The 22,193-nt window shown below is 39.1% G+C and overlaps 1 protein-coding gene across 5 annotated transcripts in view; it reads left to right on the top strand.

The window, feature by feature from the left end:
* The window catches only part of IBTK (inhibitor of Bruton tyrosine kinase), a 55,474-nt gene extending 40,305 nt beyond the window's left edge, over positions 1-15,169 (top strand). For all 5 annotated transcript variants that reach the window (XM_052701204.1, XM_052701285.1, XM_052701354.1 and 2 more), the window contains 4 exons: positions 2,739-2,891; positions 10,927-10,995; positions 11,093-11,225; positions 13,785-15,169. In XM_052701204.1, the coding sequence (XP_052557164.1) occupies positions 2,739-2,891; positions 10,927-10,995; positions 11,093-11,225; positions 13,785-13,910 (481 nt within the window). In that variant the 3' untranslated portion in view covers positions 13,911-15,169. The remainder of the gene's footprint in view (positions 1-2,738; positions 2,892-10,926; positions 10,996-11,092; positions 11,226-13,784) is intronic.
* Positions 15,170-22,193: the final 7,024 nt, after the last annotated feature.

Here is a 22,193-nt window from a genome sequence, read left to right as displayed (position 1 = left end):
TAAGATAGATGACTCATTAGACGTATTTGTGCTGATTAACTTAATCGTGTTGATAGATGCCTCTAGACTATTTTCTTCTGAATACAGAAAATAAGATAGTAAGAGAAGCTGATAAAATATGTGTAAGACTATGGAGTGTGATTTCCTTAGTTGGGCATCTCGTTAGGCTGTGCTGACTATTCAGACTATAGATCTATTCTGTTAAGGCTAATTCTTTACCTATTGGGTGTTATTTATTTTTAAGCTACCAAATACCTGTGAACTTTTCCTTACAGTTAAAAAGCAAATATAGACTGATTTTTGTTTTTATTTTTTTATTTTTTTATTTTTTTTTTTGAGTATACTTGGATAAGTCTGTCTAGAAAATATATTGTATTCTTGAGCTTTTCATTAAACAGTTCTTGAAAGTGGCTGAGCTTTACTGTGTTACACAATCTTAAGTGGAAAGTGCCAGAGGTTCCATCAGGAGGATGGAATCCAGGCTGTTGCTTGTGTGGTCACTGTGCACGATTCTGTATGTTCCTCAGCAATGTTCTGGCTGCTGATCTGGAAACTGCCATTAGCTCTAGAATTCTAGAAAAGTGGGAGGTAAATAAATATTTTAAATTATGCCCAGCTTCTGTAAAAGAGCTTTTGTTGAAGAGACTTTAAGCTTTAGAAGGCAAGCCATCAGTTGTTCAAAGTAGTTTTTCTATGTAAAATAGAAGAGTGTTACTCCTAATATCTTATTTGCAAAGATCTAGTCTGTACATTCACAAAAGACTGTTAAGAGTGCTTCTGGCAATAGATGGAGGTTTCCATGCATACAATACAGTCCAAGCTATAGAACTGGCGTTCCAATGAAATGATATTCATGTTGGATGTGCAGTGAGAACACTTGCCAGAAGGGTGAGGGACCTTCCGACTCTTTCTTGGTTGACTAATGCACAGTGTATTGTACACCATGCCCAACTTTTCCACCAAGAGCAACCTCCAGTTTCATAGCTGGGGAGTGGTCTGAAGCAGTGCTACCTCCTGTGAAGGGAGAAAATAAGGGAGGAAAAAAAAACAACCAAATAAAAACGAGACAAGCAAACAAAAAATAATACTTGGAGAACATGAAGTATGAGAAGCTAGGTATTTGGTATGTATTGACTTTATTAGTTCTTCAGACTTTGATCATGAGTGGTAGGGCTTTTTGTTTTTGTTGTGTTTTGTTTTTATTTTCTAAACTCCAGAGAGCCTATGGCTTTTCAAGAATAGAAGTATAAATTTAAAGCCTTTCTTGAGAATTCATATATATGACGTGTTTTTTTAAATGTTTAGGTATTCAGTTTGTTGATATTTTAGCTTATTGTGAAACATCAACAGCTGTTTTGGAACTTGACACTTGGATATTTTGCAGTTACAGATTAGAACAACTTCCTCCTCTTTCATTTTTTTAATGTATAATGTTTAAATTATACATAATGTTACATATTAAGTAAGTATGACAGTGTTAGGCAAGCTGAGAGTTGTTACTCTTAAGAAAATTTGTAATGGTTTAAGCTGAACCATTTTATGCTATTCCTGTTGTTTTGAATAGGATCAGTCTTTAAGAATGGCATGATTGCGTTGGTTTTTGTTGTTGTTGTTGATGGTGTAGGTTTATTTATGTTTTGGTTCTGGGTTGCTGGTGAATCTGATTTCAGTACAGAATTTTCATGAAGACAGATAGGTTATTCAGACTGTTAGCAGCAGGAGGCTTCTGTCATGGCAGATCCCAAGAGAGCTGTTTGCCTGCTTAGTGTAAGAAGCTTGGGGAAGTTCTGGTAAAACAATTTCCATGGTTCTGTTAAGTCAGCTGAGGCTGATGGTTGGAATGGAGGAAGCGTAGAATGACTCCAAGTTCCATCTAGTGGTTTCCATTCTACTTAATATGCCTACAGTGCTGCTCAAGCAGTAAGAAAAACATAAAAAAAAAAAAAAAAAAAAAAAAAAAAAAAAAAAAAAAAAAAGCCCTTAATGCTGGGTATTCTAGCGTATGATTCAGATTATATAGCATTCAGATACTTTTGTTGTAACATTTCATTTCCCTAATATTTTTTAATTTTTATACTGCACTGATGCAGTTTGGGCATCTTTGACTTCAAATGCACCTCTCCTTGTGGTAGCTGTGCAGTTAGTAAACATTTTATAGGTAGCTTGTTCTACTTCAGTAGTTTTTATAATTGATCTGTCACCTTCTGAGTGGATGACAAACAGAACTGTTATTTAGCATATTTCTAATATTTGGCATACTGTAAATAGATGGTTAGTAAAGTTAAATGTAGGTAAATTTATGGAGAATTAAATCTAAAGTTATGATGGGCAGGAACGTGAGGGGCAACTACCTTGATTTCTGTAAATAAAGGTTTTGTATTGGAAATTGTTCACACCATTTATTATTCTAAATGGATGTATTTTCATTCTGTTTTGTTTTGAAAGGTAATATGCAGGCTCTAGTTCAGTACCAGTGTACATTATACTTAGGCAAGTAAAAGAAAACCAAGCATATCAGTTTTGTGAATTTCACTGTGGATTAGGGGATTTTCAGAACCTCAAGTAGCTACAAGTGACTCATTCACTGTTTTGGTTCTGCTTAGCAGCTGTGTGCCAAAGTCTGAAATGTATCTGGTGTTTACCTTTTTGTACCAAAGTGATGTATTTGAAGGGATGAGGTGTAAAGGGGATTTATATGTGTATATATCTATGTTTTTAATTGCTTCTTTATTCAAAAGGTCATCTTCATTGCATTCTGCTTTGCCGAAATCATTCCGTGATCTTGTAATGGAGGAAGAAAAATACGTGAGTGCAAATAATTTGCCTGGTACTGCTACCAAGAGAGCTGGATGTAAAGGAGCTGAGGATTCACCAGTCCAAAGCACTACAAGGTAGGAGAGCAGTCTTTTCCTAATTGTGAATAATAATTTGTATGCCAGAACCAGGAAGGATGAAATTGCCTTTTTTTCCTTTTTAAGTCCTTAAAGTATTCTTCTAATGGTGTTTTAATATCAATAGGATTTCATGAATGGAATATTATTATAAATAGGAAGTAAAGTAGACTTAAGGAATATAATGCCACTGCTAATATTATGTTTATAGTTTGAAGTATTTGTATATGTGGGCATATATGTATGCACACATGAACATAAACACTTCTGACTACTAACAAAATGCTTGTGTATCTGTATGTATATACGTATGTATAAACATAGAAAACATCTAATTTCTGCATAAGTTAGAAAGTATCTTCTAGGATTCAGATATGGCATGAATGAGTTTTGCTTAAGAGTATTTTTCTGTAACCAGTGGGTGAATGAAATCCATTGATTCAAACAAAGAGCATTCCCTAATCTGAGTTGTTTTACAAGCCGATTCGTTCCATGAAAAATTGCACCTAAACAATCTAAAAGGCTTACTGAAATATTGATGTATCATTTATGTTTGTATATTATAACTAATGAGGTACTATAATTCTAGGGACAAAAATGACCTGTTTTGAAGTCTGTGTAAATTGCTGTATAATAACTAGATGTACATTGTTCTTCTGTTGAACTGTTTTGTCCCTGCATTCTGCTATCTCCAGTAAAATCTGTGTGTTGGAATTAGAATTACTAAGCTGAGAGGAAATAAATTTCAGCCTAATTTCTGAAAGTATTTAGGACCAAGTTGTCATCTACATGCATCTCTTTGCTCTGTCATAAGTAGTTTTAAACACTAGGCATTTAAAATATATTGAAGAGACAGAGGGCTTGAAATTCTTACTGACTTTCCTACCTGCCATCTAGAAGACACAAAGTCTGAATGCTCTATCATACTGGTGGGGTCAGGTGGCAGCAAGGCTGGCAGGGCACACCCCCACTGCGCCAGAGTGAGGTGAGCACGGCAGGCTCTCTGCTGGTGAGCGACCAGCATGAGCCGCAGTCAGTGACTGCAGACAAATTGTAAGGGTGAGAGAGCAATGAGCTCAGATGCAGCTCAGAAGGCCAGCTGTGTTCAGGGCTGCATTAAAAAAGGGGTAGCCAGCAGGGAGAGGGAGGTGATTGTCTCCCTCTACTCGGCTCTTGTGAGGCCCATCTGTAGTGCTGTGTCCAGGCTGGGGGCCCCAGTACAGGAAAGACATGGAGCTCTTGGAGCGGGTCCAGAGAAGGGCCAACTAAGGTGATAGAGTGCTGGAGCAACTCCCCTGTGAGGAAAGGTTGAGGGAGCTGGGCTTCTTTAGCTTGGAAAAGAGAAGGCTCTGGGGAGACCTCATTGTGGCTTTCCAGTACTTGAGCATATAAACAGGGGAGGGGGGACAGCTGTTTATGAAGATGGATAGTGATAGGACAAGGGGGAATGGTTTTAAACTGAGACAGGGGAGGTTTGGGTTAGATATTAAGAGGAAGTTTTTCACATAGATGGTGGTGATGCACTGGAACAGGTTGCCCAAGGAGGTTGTGGATGCCCCATCCCTGGAGGCATTCAAGGCCAGGCTGGATGTGGCTCTGGGCAGCCTTGTCCAGTGGTTGACGACCATGCACGTAGCAGCGGATATGAAACTAGATGACCATTGTGGTCCTTTTCAACCCATGCCATTCTATGATTCTATGATCTAAAAGTCAGGATTAGAATCAATGAGGAGGGGCAGTCCCCCTGCACCTTCTCATGGCTCTTTCTTACAAATTAACTGTGTCACCAACAACTTGACTAAAGGGAGAAGAGTTTGCAGAGCCTTTTGGTGCATGCTGGTCCCAGGTACACATTTTAACTCTCTCCTTTTTTTTTTTTTTTAATTTTAAAAGAAACTCTGTTCTGTCCCACTCCAAAAGTTGGCTGTGCAAGAAGGAGAAGGTGGTTCTGTTGGACCTCCCTCTAGGTTGTTCAATTGTATAGAAAGTGATGATTCTCTGTAACAGAAGTAGTATGTGCCATATTGGTAGTTACACAGCAAAAAAGAATGGAGAATTAAAGAAATATGTGTGGGAAATGATGTTACAGGAGAGAAGAGGGATTTGGCAAGTGTAACAGAAGTATCCTTCAGCAACAGAAATAAAGCTGAGGCAGCTGTGGTGAGTGGAGATGCACTTACACATGTGCAGACATAACAGGTATTATTAATCTAATTTCTAGCAAAACTTTTGATCACATGAGAGAGAGAGTATGGGCTGGTGATAGAGGAACATGCACTGGATGCTTTTACTAGTTTTGTCACGTGGTCTCTGATCTTCATAAAGTCACTTAATTTCCTTTTGCTTTGCTCTGTCTAGTCTGTTCAGTCTGGCCTGTCTGCAGGCTCTGAACTGGATTCTTTGAGCTGATTCCAGGCATAATATGTTAGCTGCCTGAAAATGATATATTAAACTAGTGGGAGGCTACATGACTAGATTGTCTATCATCAGTCAGGAAAAAAAGGGCACTTCCAGAGCTATTTCAGGTTGTTTTGAACTGTCTCTAAAGATGCTGATTTCTTTCTGTTAGGTATAAAGAATCAAGGTTCATCTACCTGGAGTTAGGATTAAGGTTTCTACTTTGAGCTAGTTTTATTCTTTGACTGACAGCTTTTGTCACAGCAGTTTCTGACTTTTGCCAGCAGACATCAAGAGCTGTTTCAGTAAAGATTCATTGTCCACACTCGTTTCTCTTCCTTTTTAAGGAAAGGAAATTGAATGTTCATAAAGCGTAAGCAATCCTTGTCCCCGAATGTCAGACCTACTGATGGGACACTGAAGAAACTTGCACAACTACTGTGTCAGCTTTCTTTTTTTTTTTTTCTTTTGGATAAAATGGGAAATAATTTTTTTTTTTTTTACATTGGAAGGGGTGCATAAACATGCTTCCATACATTGTCATCTTCCAGTTTCTGCAGATGAAAAATGTCATGAATGTGGAGATGTGAACTGGATTGGGTCCAGAAGCACATCAGCTCAAATGCAGAGCCAAGTGGATGTGGCTGCATTGTTTCCAGGGACAACTTAGTCTTGGGAGTTACGCTGCACAGCTGTGTGTGTATAGCTCACAGTTCAAGCTAAAAACACAGGCCTGACGTGACTTGACTCTTTTTGTGGCTGCCCAGATTGTCTTTATTGCATTACTCTAGGGAGCAGTAAAGAGCCTTAGTGGAAATGCATCTCTCTGGCTTTGCATGGGAAAGGCCTGGTTTTGGCATGGCTAATATTGAGCTAATAGCTAGTACATGAGTCAGATGGCACAGCAAAACCCAAGAGGTTCTGCAGGAGACCAGCGTTTTTTTTCATAGAGCAGTTATCAGATCTTTGAGGCAGTAGACCTGAACTGGCTTCAAGTGAAGAAATTCTCAAGAAACATTGGGAAGTGCTAGGACATCACAGTGTCTGGGCAGGAGTCATGGCAAGTTCAGCCAACTGAGTTAATCAGTCTAGTTCAGAACTGATTATATTTGGCTTGTTTGTTTCCATGCACTTACTTTTCTACATCAGTCTTTAATTTTCTAGACTTCTATCTTTCCAAGTTCTGTGTTTTTTAGGCTTTTTTTCCCCCATTTTTCTATATATCTTTGTTTCTCATTTCCCCTCTGTTCTATTTCTCCTATTTATTTTGATACCCGCTGAGGAATAGCATGTTGAAATACTTGCAATTGATTTAGCATCTGGAATAAATATCTTGCTAGCAAGAAACACAAATATACATATGCACAAGCAGGTTCAAAATAAGTGTTGTTTCCTACATTTTAAAGCCTCACTTAAATTGAGGTAGATGACACAGGTACTTAAACTTGTCTTTTGATTGAACGCTAGAGTGTGCTGTGACACTGGAACTGTTCATTGCAGTTAGGGAAAGCCTGTGAGTGTATGGTTTTTTTGTTTTTCCTTCTTGCTCTGGAAAACAATCTTTTTGTCTATACTCAAACAGGTTGGTTAAATGAAACAGTCTATTTGGATTAGTTTCTAGTGGTGCTGTAAGCTCTTTGGATTATGGATTAGTTTCTAGTGGTGCTGTAAGCTCTTTGGATTATGGGTGAGGAGGAGAGAGTTTCTTTCAAATGTCTGGAGGGGTGCAGGTTATTGTCAAATGTGCAGTTAGGTGAGCATTGCAAGAGGAGATGAAGAAAGAGCTGAAGTAGAGAAGTGACGTCAGAATAAAGGCATTCACTAAGATGTACAGACATGCTCTTAGTTAAACGAACCAGCAAGCAGAAAACCGATGCCTTTTCCTGTTGTCTGTCCTTCCTTTTCTGATTCTTTCCTGTTTTTTATTCTGTTATGGTCTTCACTATCTGAAATAAAAACTGGAAGCTGGTTTATCTAGACTTCCGACATAAGTGATGCCGTTGTTGAAACTGTAGAATAATTTAGATGCTGTCAGCTGGCCTCCTGTTCAACATAGCTCTAGCTAGATCGTGTTGCTCAGGGCCTGGCCCAATTGACTTGTGGTATTTCCAAGGGTTTAGATACCTCAGCCTTTCTAGGCAACACGTTCAAGGGTCTGATCATCTTTACGGTAGATTTTTTTTCTATATCTAACTGGGATTTCCTATTTAGCAGTTTGTGCCTATCACTTCTTACTCCATGTGCACCACTAAGCACATGGTTACTGCATCTTTTTTCAAACTTGCAGTTATATAGTTAAAGGCAACAATGAGACTTCCTCTTTGCAAGCATACAGTTGTTTTCAGCTCTTTCTGTCACTTGTCCCTAGTTTTGGTGGCTCTATAAAGGATGTCTTCCAGCATGCCAACATCCTTCTTGTATTGAGGGGCACAAATACGATATACTCTGTATGTAGTCTCATAAATACAACACAGAAGGGAAGAGTAATTTCTTTTGACTGTATGGCTGTGCTTTTGCTAGTACAGACTAGTATGCTTTTGGCCTTTGCTGCAAGGACACATACTGATTCATTTTAGACTTACTGCCTACCAGGACTACATGAGTCCTTTTCTGCAAGGCTGCCTTCTAGCCAGTTATCCTCTGTCCCGTGCTGCTGCCTGGGGATACTTTCCTTCAAATATGTGACTTCACATTTGCCTTGTTTTCCCATTTTTCCAGCTTCTTGAGGTCCTTCTGAATGGCAACCCAGCATCCAGCATGTGCACTCCCAGCCTGTCCCCATCTATTTGTGACCCTGCTGAGAGTACACTTTATCTGACCACCAAATAATTGGTGAATGCATTAAATATTATATTAGTTCTTAAGGACCATCACTGGTAGTTGGTTTCCAGTTGAGCTTTATACAGTTCATCCAGAACCATCTATCTTGTAGTCCGTGTACCTTGTCCGTGCTTTTCAGACTGATGGTAAGGATACACTGTATGTGCAGGCTGAGTATAAAGACTTGGCTAGCAAATGAAGTGATTTTCTTTGCTCTCTGTTTGTCTGCAGAGCCAGTCATCCTATCGTAGAAGGTAGTTATGTTGTTCAGAATAAATTTGCTGGTAGTTGATAAATCCAGAAATGACTTAGAGAAGGATTTGTTCCACAACCTTTATAAGGTTTGAAGTGACACTGATCAGACTGGTTCCCCATGTTCTTCCTGAAGATGGGTATAATGTTTAGCTTTCTCTAGTTGTCATGAGAAATTGTTCTTCTCTGCATGCATGAAAATTTAGATTCATCTTTCTTGAATGTAACAGATGAAAATGAAAGGTCTTCAAAATAAGCTTCATCCAGTGTGGTATATGGTGACAGAATTGGTTGTTCCAAATTGAACCATGTTGCTCAACATTCTTTTTTTTTTTTTTTTTTTTTTTTCCCCAGTAATGTACTTCTGATTGATTGTCATGATCAATACACCTTGGATTCTACTTTTTCTTTTCAAGCTGAAAAATTCTTAGCTTAACTAGTTGCCCTTCAGCCTTTTTATTTGTACTGAATTTTCTTGCCCTTTGCTTTGTACCACAGTCATGCTGTTTATTCTTTAAGAAGTTAATAGAATTTCCTAATTTTGTTTGTTAGTTTAAGCATCACTGCTTATTACATCCTTTAGCGTTAACTTATGATGGTATTTCTTTTAGCTAACTTACTCTCTAAAATTGTGAATAACGTGGCTGCAATATGAGTAAGCTAGAAATGAGAGGTATGGGAAATTCATTAAAAAAAAAAAAAGTTTTGTGGTGCTTAGCTCCTTACAGAATTTCCATATTTATCATACTTACCCTTTATGACCTGATACTTTTGTTCAGTAAAACAGGAATTTCTAAGCTGCCTTTTTTTTTTTTTTTTTTTTTTTTCTGACCAAAGATTAAAAACAAACAAACAAAAAACCAACTTTTTTTCTACCCTTTTTCCTCGAGTATTCTTTGATCCTCATGGAAAAAGCATTGCAAATTAGTAATGTTAAGTGAAAGGAAACTGGCAGCCCTATGGATGGATGATCAGTGTGGAGAATGGTAAAGCAGATTTGATCACTCTTGTCATGGAGCTGTTGATTCATGGGTCAGTTCTGGAATAAAGGTTACCCAGAAACAGCCAATTTGGAAAGAACCTACCTTCTTGGCTTTTTCTCCATACGTTGTTGCACTGACTTTCTTGTTAGTGTCTGATATGATCACCATTACTTAAAATGGAGGCAAAGTCTCATCTTGACTCATATGAAGTGTATTTTTCCAGTGGAAACAGACAAGCATTATGAGCTGGCAGAAGGTGAATCTACTGGGCTTGATTCATGGGAGTGACACTGCAGAGAGCTTATTTTGAAAGTCCACTGTTATGCCTTGGCAGATGTTAACATTTGTTTGTTCTTTGTATAGATGGCTGTTTGGTGGACAAGATTATGTTTTGTGACAGAAAGCTGGGCATGGTTCACAGAAATGTTGTTTTTGGTAATGGGCGTTCCTTTTCAGGTTTTTTGAGATCTTGCCTTCATTGCTTAGCAGTACGAATCATGGTTCTTGTTGTCCTTGGAGTTGTGTAGTGGGGAAAAAATTCCAGGCAGGGAACTTAGTAGTTACTGGAATTCTCTTATTAGATAGCTTTCTGTAGATGTTTCCCCCTTTCCAAGAGTTTGTGGCCACTTACAGAGGATTACCAAAGCCATAAAGAAAATTGAGACTGATTTATTGAAATACCAACACCATTAGAATTTTTTCAATGCCATAGAATAATTCAAAAAAGTCTGTTAGCATTTCATAGTATGTTATAAAACTTCTTTAGAGTTGTGGAAATTGCAGAAGTTGCCAAAGAGAGAGATAAAATAACAAAAGTAGGTCTCTCTCGTCTTACTGATGTAGGATTATTTTGTCAAATACACTGTGTCTTAAGGTGTAGAATATACCTATTCTGACTTATTTTTGTAGACAGGTTAACATTGTAGAATGGAATAAAATGTCTCCCTTCTTGGCAATTCTTTATTGTTATTTCAGGATTTTTTTCTGATCCAGTTAATTCTAGTTACATGCTGCTTGTATGAATATGAGGTGGTTGCAGAACATACACTGGAAGTCCATGTTTTCCGGGCTTATACTTGAGGAAATAATTTGCTAGTGCTATTGTAGTACTGTACTAGCTCTTTTTACATAGAATATTTAATTTGAATGCAAGATTTTTCTGTCTTGAAGCCGTGTTCTTTCCATGTGAACTCCAAACAGATTTACAGTGTATGCTGTCAGTGCATAACTTGATTGAATATTTTACAGGTTTAAATATATCTATCTGTATCTATCTATCTATCTATATGTTATTTTTTAAGTGCTTTTCTTCAAATGCTCAAATGTTAGGAAATGCCAGTTAGTGCTCCAGCTGAAAATGCAGTAAGTTCTGGCGTTCAGAAAGGAGTATCAGTGTCTCCTCATGTTACAGTATCACATTTAAAGACAAACTCAGCATTACTTTATAATGCCTAACCTCTGCAGGGGGGGAAAGGGGGGAAAGAGTACAAATTTGTAATTAGCTACTTTGAATTTGTAATCAATTACAATTAAGTAAAATCCATTGTTAGTGACTTTCACCCCCCTTTCTTTCCTTTTTGCAGATGTGTGGCTCGAAGTAGCCCAGGTCCAGAAGGCCACGTTTTGGATTCTCCTCAGCTGGAGAGCCATAAGTAAGTTTGACTCACTTAAATTCCAGAATTTATTTTCTCTCTGCCATGCTGACCTTGTTTTCGATGTTGCCTCATAATGTCTTCTGCTTTTTTGCAGTCCTTGGTTGGCAACACCACCAACTAACTCTCCTGTCATGGCACCTGTCATGTTTGCATCTATTGTAGAGGAAGAGCGCCAGCAAGAAGCTGCTCTTATTAGGAGCAGAGAAAAACCCTTGGCTTTGATCCAGGTAAAGTGCTAAGTTTCTGCAGCTGGGTATTATCACCACGAGTTTCCACTGGCTGTTTTAGAGATCAGTTTTTAGTATTAATTATGTATCATTATATTTAGTATCACTTGTAAAATGGAGTTAAATATCATTTAATAATAACATCTTCTTGCAGTTTGGTAAGGTAGATCTATGTTAGATTGACTGTTGAATCCATGGCGGATAGATTTTCAGAATCACAAAATAGTTGAGGTCGAAGTCTGTAAATAGTCTAGACTAACAGAGGCCTTTTTGGAAAGCCTGTTTCAGTGTCCAACCACCCACAGTGAAAAAAAGATTTTTAAAATTTTAGAAGATTTTATGTTGAAATGAAATTTTCTGTATTTCAGTCTCTGTTCATTGCCTCTTGTTCTGTTGCTGGACATCACTGAGACATCTAGCTTCTTTTACTTTCTCTGATCAGCTGTTCATACATATTGATAAGATATCCCTGAATCTTTTCCTTGCTAAGCAGCTGCAGCTCTCTTAGCTTCTCCTTGCACATCAGTGACTTCAGGCTTTTAATCCTTTTTGTGTCTTTTCACTGGACCCTCTCTCTTGTAATACTGCGGAGTCATAACTGGGCCCAAAACTCTAGATGTTTCTCGCCAGTAGAGGGGAAGAATCATCTCTCTCAATCTTCTGACAGTGCTGTCCCTAATAGAGGGACTCTTTGATGCAAGAGCACATTGGTGACTTAGAGTCAACTTGCCTACCAGGTCCCCAAGTCCTTTTCTGCCAAGCTACTTTCCATACACTTGGCTGGTGTATGTTCTTGTGCTTCACTCTTTTTATAAGCAGGACTTTACATTTTCCTTTCGTGAACTTGATGGGATTCCTCTCAGCTAATGCCCCAGGCATGCTGAATACCTTCAGAATAGCAGCACAACTCACTAGTGTGCCAACCACTCCCCCTGATTTTGTCATCTACAACCTTGCTGAGGGTGTGTTATGTCATATTACACAGGTCATTAATGTAGATGCTAAGCAGTACTGACCCTTGTCTTGATCTTGGTATTAATACTAGCAGTGGTGCACTAACATGTTCTTTGGGACATAGTTCATAATTGTCTAAGACTACCAATTCAGGTAGCTTTCAGTGCATTTTACTTAAATTCATCAAGTCCATGCTTCAATTTGTCTGTGAGGATGTGGGAGACAATGTTGAAAGACTTGAAGAAGTAAACAATGTCCACCACTTTCTCTTCGTCCACCAAGCCACCCTTCTATGATGAGCATGCTGTTGGGTTCATTAGACATGATTTCCCCCTTGTAATGTGTACACTACCAGATAGCCTTCCTGTCCTGCATGCATTAAATAACCTCCAGGAAGATTTGTTTTATCATGACTCCAGGGATAAAGGTGAAGGTGACTGGCAATTAGTTCCCAGATGCTTCTTCTTGGTCCTCTTGAAGATGACATTTTTGCTTCCTTCTAGTCCTCAGGAATCTCCTTCTACCACCATGATCTTTCAAAGTATTTTTTACAGTGGCCTTGACTGGCCAGCTGCCATAACAATCTTTAAAAGTATGAGTTCATTCCGTCAGTGTCATAGGTATATGGGTGTCTGGTTTATTAAAATATTTCCTAACTTTGTTATCCTCTGCTGAGGGTAGATCTTTTTTTTTTCTCCCCAGACTTTCCCTCTGGTCTCAGGGGCCAGGGATTACTGAAAGCTGGTCTTACTACTGCAGATGAAAATGAAGAAGACTAATTGTTCCTCAGCCTTGTCCATCTCCTTTCTCTTTCAGCTATGAGCTTACGTTTTCGCTAGTATTCTTTTTGCAACTTTTTTACTGCCTTTCATGTCACTTGCAGGACTCAACTCTGGCTGGGCTCTGACTTTACTAATTCTGTTCCTGCATGCTTAGACAATGGTTGTATTTTTCTTCTGGGTCATCTGTCTTGGCTTCCACCTTATATGCACTTCCTTCTTGTGTTAGAGTTTTGTAAAGAGCTTTTTATTATCCATGCAGGCCTCCTGCCATATTTGTTAGACTTCCTGGTCACCGGACTGTTACTAAGCTTGGAAGCACTGATCTTAAAATCAAGCAGGTCTTCTGGACCCCTTTTCTTTCAAGGACCACGTTCTCTGAGATTTCCAAGCAGATCCCTGAACAAATCATAATCTGTTCTTCTGAAGGTCTGGGGTTGTGATTCTGATATGTCCTGTTCCCCTCTCATGAGATGGTGCAAGATCTCAAGGTCAGAGTGGCCAAAGCTGCCCTTGACCTTGACATCTAACAGTGTCTCCCTTTGTCAGTTTCTTGATCATCTGTGTGAGGAAGTCACCAGAGCAAAACTTCTGGAGCACTTGTGCCCTTCTGCGTTGCCCTTCGAGCAGATATCAGGGTCTCTGATGAGGGCCAGAGTCTGCAAGCATGAAGCTTCCTTCATTGGTTTGAAGGAGACCTCAGCTACTACTACTTGCTGATGAGGTCTATAGCAGATGTACTAAGGGCCACCACAGCCTGTTCATAACTATTCGTGGCGTATGTGCCAGTCTAATACTGAAATACATGTTCTTTTTTTTGTTCCAGATTGAGGAGTGTGCTATTCAAGATTTGTTAATCCACTATGAAGCTTTTGACAACCCTGAAGAATTTGTGACTGTTGAAAGGGCTCCACAGGGACCTATGGCCACACCTATGTGGAACAAGCACTAATTCATACTGTTAACAGCACATATTATACATGCACTTCTGAAATCCTCATTACAATCAGAATGAGACTGGTAAAACATAAATCATGTAACTTTTAACATCAGCATTAAAAATTGCACATAATCAGTAGGTATTTGGTAGAGATAATGGAAGTAATTTGTTCACTGTGTCTTTCACCCACAACATGTTTTGTATGTATGGTTTGAGAGAATTTCTTCAACAAGTCCTGTTTAAGTAGTAGTGTCACATGAAGCTGTAGATTGGAAATGTGTTTGCTAATTTAAATATTGAAGGTATTTTGTTGAACTTACAGGTGGCTGAAAAGCGAGTGCTTATTTTGTGATTTAATGTGGAATTGATTGTGCAGAATTATACATCTTTAAAGTTTATTTGGGGGGTTACGTTCTTCAGAGCTTTCTGACAAATTGGAGTATAGCAAAAAGTTCGTGCTTGAACTTGATGTAAAAGTACAGTTTGATAATGCAGTTTTCCTTAACTAGTGTAAGTCTGTGCTGGTTTTCTGACTGCTGTGACCAGTACGTCTTACTGTCATGCTCCACAATGAACCTCTGTGCTGTACCTAAGTGCCCAATCATTGCCTGCTATCAGTTTGGTTATGCATGTTCTTTTCACTGTTGTGAGACTGGCCTTTGAGCAGTCAGTTCCATTGTGAAGTACACAGTTGAATACAACGTGGTGGCACTTGATTAGCTCATCTGTAGTCTTATTCTGGTAAATATGGTACAGTTTTAGAACCACTGTGTTTAAGGTACGATTCACTTGAAGTGGTGAGGAAATGCAAGATCTGTACGTTCATTGTTAAAGCTAGAGCTACAAGGATGAATGCTTGATTTTGTGGAATTTGTAAATGCCTAACCTTGCAAAGATTATCATAGGTGGCTTTCAGTATTGTGTTTCCTGAAGTTCTCTGTGCTTGGTTTAAAAAATTTGTATATGTATGTAAAAGAAAAGAAAAAAGGATAGCCTTATCTACAGTATTCTGTTTAGTTTGTCTGTTTGCATAGGTGTGTTTGAACTTCTACTTTTTCAATAGTGTCAGTACTCACAAACTCTGGAAAACTGGAATTGAGAGAGCTGCAGATGATGAATGTAGAGAATTGATCACTGTGTGATAAGAGTTGAGTCTTGAAAAAACGCTGTGTAGATATGTCTAATGGTTTCAGGTTAAGCTACACCAAAAAAAATCCTCCACAAAAGTTGTAAACAAATGCAATAAACCATAAAACCTTGATTTACCCAAAGTTAGTATACTTTTACATGCTGTTCAGATAAAATCAATACTTTAGGTAAGTACAGAGTAATACGAAAGTAATTGTGCTACGTATGAAAAAACTGTAGCCATTTTGGAGCTACACAGAAAAAAAGAAGATGTGGATTTTAATTATATTTTAAATTCTACTGGTGATTCTTTCAATATACTGATAATTTCATTAAGTGAAATTATCTTTGGAGAAGGCTCCAAGGAGACCTCATTGTGGCCTTCCAGTATTTGAAAGGAATGTATAAACAGGAGGAGGAATGACTGTTTACGAAGATGGATAGTGATAGGACAAGGGGGAATGGTTTTAAACTGAGACAGGGCAGGTTTAGGTTAGATATTAGGAGGAAGTTTTTCACACAGATGGTGGTGATGCACTGGAACAGGTTGCCCAAGGAGGTTGTGGATGCCCCATCCCTGGAGGCATTCAAGGCCAGGCTGGATGTGGCTCTGGGCAGCCTGGTCTGCTGGTTGGCAACCCTGCACATAGCAGGGGGTTTGAAACTTGATCATTGTTGTGGTCCTTTTCAACCCAGGCCTTTCTATGATTCTGCAAAGTGCTTTGCACGATTCAATGCGCAGGGCCTTAGTCTGCTGCATCAATCCTTTGAGATTGAAAGAAAGCTTATGTATTTTGATAAACAGCTATAAAAGCACTCGGCTTTTCCAAGTCTGAACCCCATTTGTTAAATCACTTGGATGTTGCTTATATGCACTTCAGTTCTTTTATTCAAAATTGTTTAGGATATGTGGTTTTAAATGTCATTCTTAAGTTGTTATCAGGGAATTCCTGTTCCCACATGCTGATGAGCTTGACTGCTTTTAAAGCCTGGGTTTATTGCAGTAGTTTGTTTATTCTTTGTCACTGATTCTAGGCTGAGTAAGCTTAGTTTCTATTTTTATTTTGTCAAAACTTTGAATTGAAGAGTGTAAGATGCCTGGAATGTAGTTAAATCTGTCAAAGTTCTAGAAACAGAAACGGGATTTTCTAACTCACTGTATGTGCTTTTGCATACATGACAGCCCGAACAAAAATGCAGAACAAGGCAATTGTTTCAACAGATGTAAATATCTTTTTGATGGAAGTGGTAGGACTTGAAATTTTCTTGAGTTACATACTTTGCTTTGATCTAAAACAGTATCACTTCCTGAGATTAATGTCATGTCAGTCTTAACTGCGTCATCATTGAGACTGAAATAAACCTCTGAAGATTACCTAGTCCAACCTGTCCAGCCCAAACCGGCTCAACTGAGAAGTCTGTCTCTATTTTCTTCCCCTTTGCCCGTTTGACTATTTGTACACTTTATTAACCCTGAACCTTCTCTTCTCCTGACTGAACAATCTCCACTCTTTTAGTCTTTCCTCACACTGAAATATATTTCAAAATCAAAACTTCGCAACAGATTTTTGCACATAAGCACTTTTTCTTTTCTCTTCCATTATTTATCTCTTAAACATCAGATACTTTTGAAAGAATTGAAAGATAAATAAAACTTCAAAATTTATTTACAAAGGCTTCAGCAAAGTTTTGTGCTACAGGGAAGTAATGCTATGCCTTTAAAGTTCTGAAGTTTAAATGGCTGTTCTTTCTCCCTCATTTTAAATAGTTGGAATAGAGAAACTTCATGTTCTCTCAACAGTGCTCAGCTGAACAAGTTCACTGTCTATTCCAGTATTAGAGTAGCGTTCTTCAGCTGCTTAACAATATGAACTTCTTTGTTGCTGAAAGAGATGCTTATTCTGATGTACACCATTTAAGTCAGAACAGTTACTGGATTATTAGATCATCTTCAGAATACGAAGGTAAAAGATTGATTTTAAAATGAAGCAACATTGCCTCTAAGCATTTAACTTTTATGATAACATCAGAGAATGAGCAAGGTTGACGTGCTAGCATTAAGACGACCTTTGCGGTAACAGGAAACTGGTTTACAAAGGTATCAAATGGTCTCAGATAGGATGCCATGCATTGTAATCCACCACAACACTGTAGAACTTCATTAAAGAGCCTGTTAATTGAATTATTTCATCTACAAAGCACAGTGCCCTTCAACCTGGTGACATGTGGATGAGGTACCAAAAGGTGAGTGTCCCTTGTTGAGGTTATAGCTGTGACAAACCTCAAAAATGCTCAGAGGGGAGGAACCCAGCAGAGCTTGCTTGAATACAGAAATCTTTGTGACCACTGACTAGTACTATGAAACCTGAAACTTCATTGAGATTAGTCATATGTCTGCTAATTTCTAAACCCAGTGAGAGCAATATAGTAAGTATTTCTATGAATGTTCTTGGAGGAACGTTATGGGCAGGATCTGAAGATACATTCAAGTTTTTAGACTCAAACTTGAAACTTTGTTTTGTTTCTTTTTTTCTTACTCATTACCTGCTTTCTAGGTTAACCTAGCCTGGAATACTTACACTCCTGGTTTTATTCTTGGAATGTTATTTTAGGTATTTAACTTTGGAAATATTTAATTGTAGAAGACCAACAAATTTGCATGACTGTAATATTATGTTCTGTATGAAAATGTTTTTAGTAACAATACAGCAAAGCAGTTCCCTGAGTTCAGGGAGTGCCTCAGATGGCTTGTGTGAGATTTTTCTTGTGTAGGAGATAAGCATCAGACAGGCTAACTAAAAAAGTTCTTGCTTTCCATGCAATGGTTTTCTGCACTGTACTGTATTCTAAGACACACACACACACACAAAACAAAAAAAAAAAACCAACCAGCTCCTGGATACCTTCAGGGACTTGTGTTGCCCTACTGTTTCAGCTCCAGGAGCTTCAAAGACCTTGTTTTGGGTTAGGTGTGAAAAAGCCAGAATCTCATGGAGATTAAGCCATTTCTCAGGTTCACTATCATCTTCATTCTTCCAGTAAAGACTCCTGATTTTTCTTCCCATCCCCCTCTAGAAGCACATACTGAATGCTATTTTGTTAACATTGCTTGTCTTCTATTTTTTCCTTCTTGTCAGTTTAAAAAAATGAGGAAAGAATTGGAGCAAAATTTTGTGAGGACTTCAGATAAGGGTTAAATGGAGCTAAAACTTTTGACAGATCGAGCATGGTCATTTGGCCACCTTTCAAAAATATACCTAACTTTATTAAGATGTTGCTTAAAATGTGTTTTGTTTCCTCTTAATTTGTGTGACAGAAATGCAGACATCTCTGTTTTATTATAAAGTACAGATATCCCTGACCAGGCCTCAGGGAGGCAGCACACCTCCCTAAGGGTTGGGGCAGGCCAGTATATTGGGCCGTGAGTTCTTCTTAGAAGGGAGTCATGTACATAGATTTCAGCTGGAAGCTGAAATTAGGGCTTGGAGTAGGTGCTTGTTGGCTGAGCTCCTGTTATAGTCAATGAAGATTAAACAGTGGAGCTAAAGGGATATGAAGGTCCTGGAACAGGCTCCTGAGAAGTCAGTTGAATTCTGTCCAGGCTGTGGTGCTGCCTTGGCTGAATCTCCACAGCTCTGGTCAGAGCTCAGACTCTTCGTATCATAGAATTGTTGAGTTGGAAGGGACCTTTAAAGGTCATTTAGTCCAACTTCCCCAGGGATTACAGCTAAACCAGATTGTTCAGAGCCCTGACCAGCCTGACTTTGGATGTCTTCAGAGACAGGGCAGCTACCACCTGTTGGGTCACCCTGTTCCAGTCCTTTTGTCCCCCAGCTTGCACTGATAAGAATTTCGCATGTGAAGGTGATTTGTCATTTGTGGCTTTTTGCTTTCATTTTTTTGTGTCTCATCCTTAAGAAAGTAGGATGAGAATTTCTTGGTTAATGTTTTCATGGTGACACCATCAGATTGTCAAAAGTCTAAGCTTTGTCCTAGAGCATCTCCTTCAGGCAGCATTGTTAGGAGGACACCGGGGTACCAGGACACCCAGGTCCTTCTCTGCAGAGCTCCTTTCCAACAGGTCAGTCCCTGAACTGCACTGATGTTTGTGGTTATTCTTCCCTAGGGTTAGGACTCTATATTTGCCCTTACTGAACTTCATACTCTCCACCCAACTTTCCATGCTTGTTTAATTTTGTTTGCATAAGTTATATTACATGTATCAAAACCAGATAAGCAAGCAAGCAAAAAGAGCTCGCTTCAGCAAGTGCGCTGAGTTTTCTCTGCAATAATAGCATACAAGCAACTGGAATGCCAACAGTCAGCTACCTTAAGAGAAAAAATAATCTTTTTTTCATTCTCAAATAATAAAGTAGGCAAGAAAAATTGACCCCAAAAGTTTATTTTATGTTTTTCTCTACCTCCTGCTGTTTTTGTTTTTGTTTTTTCCCTCCTATTCCTCAAGTTTTTTCTAGGAAGACAGAGAATGCAACAATCCAAATGCAATGGATTCCCAACTAATTTATATCAACGGTAAATCATTTAAAGCTACTCAGACTCAAGTGGCTTTAAAGAAATTGAGTCTTAATCTAATTGTTTCACCATCCTGTAATTCTGCAGGAGTATATCAGTAAACTCTTCCTGCAAGGAAGGAGCTGCCTATTTCACAGGTTACGCTCTTGCAGGTGGGAGAATGCCAGGCACCCCTTGTTTCAAGCACAGGAGCTACATCTGCTCCGTGAGTCTGTCCATAATCTACATACACTGAGTGAAGAGGTTATGAGAACCACGCTGCAAATAGCAGTAACATGCTCCAGCTTAGCTCTCTCTGGACATAATGATTCATCAGCTGTTACTGCCTTGCAGGGTGACCGAGCTTTTGAGGTTATTTTCTGTCTGTCTGTTCTGATGCAGACCCTAACTACTGCTTAATGTCACCGATGGCGGCACAGCACTTGAGTATGAGAGCTACACTCATGCCACCTAGTGTCACAATGCTCGGAACAACAGGTAATCTAGCAAAAAAGAAAATGCAAAGACTGCACTAACTCAAAAGTGCTTTGTGTTTTGCCTGTACAAATTCACGGATCTGTTTAGCCTGCAGTGAGATGCTGTCTTTATTGCAAAGGAAGGGAAAATATACAGAATCCCAGTCCTTTTCCTCATGTGTATATTTTAAGATGTTTACAAGACACACTGCCCACATACAAGCATGCTCTGAAGATAAAAATTAAGCCATCAAGCTGTGAACACAGTGGGGCTTCCAGGATCCCATCTTTGTAAATGCATTGTACAAGCAGCTGACAGCATCAGGAGTGAAGGAGAATGTGTATGTATGCATGTGTGCATAACCATAACTCTTTGATTTGTTTACACTTGTAGGATTTAATTATATTGTACCACTTCAGCAAACGGAGTTGGGATGTTATCTGTCATCTCCATCTTTATGTACTGTGCAATCTCTTTATTTGATAGCATGGACGCTATAATAGCACACTTTCTCTAATATATATAAATTGGTAGTGAACCTTTTCATCTGAACATTATCTCCATACTCTGCAAATATTAATGAGTAAGCCTCACTGTATCTGTGAGGTACAGGAACAGGGAGCTGTTACTCACTGTCGAGAAGGAGGTCATCAATGTGTGAGTTACAAACTGGTGACTCAGGTTCAGCACTAAATGTCATGCCGTGTCCTGTGGGAAAATCTGGGAGTCTCTTCTTCCAGCTGTCCATCCCAGTCACACACACAGCTTGTAGCTTTTCTGAGCTCAGCTACATGCAGATCATAAATCCATAGAATCACAGAATGGCTTAGGTTGGAAAGGAACCCAGTTTCAACCCCCTGCCACGGACAGAGCTGCCACCCATCAGAGGAGGCTGCCTGGGGTCCCATCCAACCTGGCCTTGAGTGTTTCCTGGGACAGGGCATCCACTGCCAATCTAGGCAAATCCCACTGAAGCAGGGCTTGTTGCTCCCTTTCTTGAGCTTTATGAGGCATGCAGCCTTGTGACCAGAACTGCCAGCTGGGGGTAAGTTCTGCTATTTCCTGCCCTGAGGGATCTGTGTGCTCTCCACAAGGTGGTTGAGCTGCATCTCCTTTTTAGTTTCATTCTATGTTCACAGGCAATTACTAGTCCTGTAAAGTAATATTTCCATCAAATAAGTGCTTGGTGTGCCATTGGCAACCTGATGGTTGTTCCAGGAAGTTTTAGTGTGATGTTTGCACCTTAATCAGGGTGGCTTAACCAAATGCAGTGGCAATAGTTTTCTTGGAGGTAGGCCCAACAACGTGAGGCACATGCCCACAGCTTGGAGGAGTGACAGTAGCCTCTGAGATGGCTGAGGGGGAGGTGAAAGCTGTGGGCAGTTTCTTGGTGACTGTGTGGTAGTATCTGGTACAGAAATGTCTTCCAATTCTCCCAGCCTCTGGAAAATCTTCAGGTCTGACTTGAGTTCCCTGGGTTTTGCAGCACCAAATCAAAATGATCCCAAAAATGAAGCTCAGCCTGGGAGTGGGGCAGTGTCAGAGAGAAAAAAAAATGGCAAAATGATGCAAGTGAAAAATCAGAAGTTTAATTTATTTAAAAAGATAATAATAGTGTTTTGTTATATTTTGAGGCATGTGATGTCACTGTATCCATGCAAAGTTTCAGAAGAGCTATGAGGGCTGGGCAGTGGTACAAATGGACAGTGGAGGGAACTGTATTGCTAGGGCTCTCTTCTTGCTGATGACAACAGAAAGGAAGTTCTGGCTGAATTTCTGAAAACTCAATGGGAATTGCAAGCTGTTAAATAGTTAAAGCTGTCCCACATTCATTGTCATCCCTCACACTGCAATCTCTGCATTCCTAGAAGCGTAATTTCGAGATTTGGTCCTTCCTCTTCCTTTGCAATTCCATAAGGAGCAGCAATAACTAAAAGCACGATACTGATCAATCATGACAGATTTTTTTCCTCTGAAGCTTTAAGTAACACTTCGCAGTGCAAACTTTATTCTGTGAGGGCTGCTAGGTATGTTAAAAGTGTGCCAACTGCTGAAAAGGTTGCAAAGATTTCACTATAAGTGGCAAAGACAAAACATGTTTGTGATTTTATTGTTATATACTTACTTTCTCTACCTGAAGAGTGGACATAAACTGCACCCAGAAATTCCTTATGTTTC

This window comes from Tympanuchus pallidicinctus, unplaced genomic scaffold, assembly GCF_026119805.1.
Source record: "Tympanuchus pallidicinctus isolate F22 unplaced genomic scaffold, pur_lepc_1.0 scaffold1, whole genome shotgun sequence".
NCBI lineage: Eukaryota > Metazoa > Chordata > Aves > Galliformes > Phasianidae > Tympanuchus > Tympanuchus pallidicinctus.
Note: the sequence above shows the minus strand (reverse complement) of the source record. Positions and strands in the feature narration are given on the sequence as shown.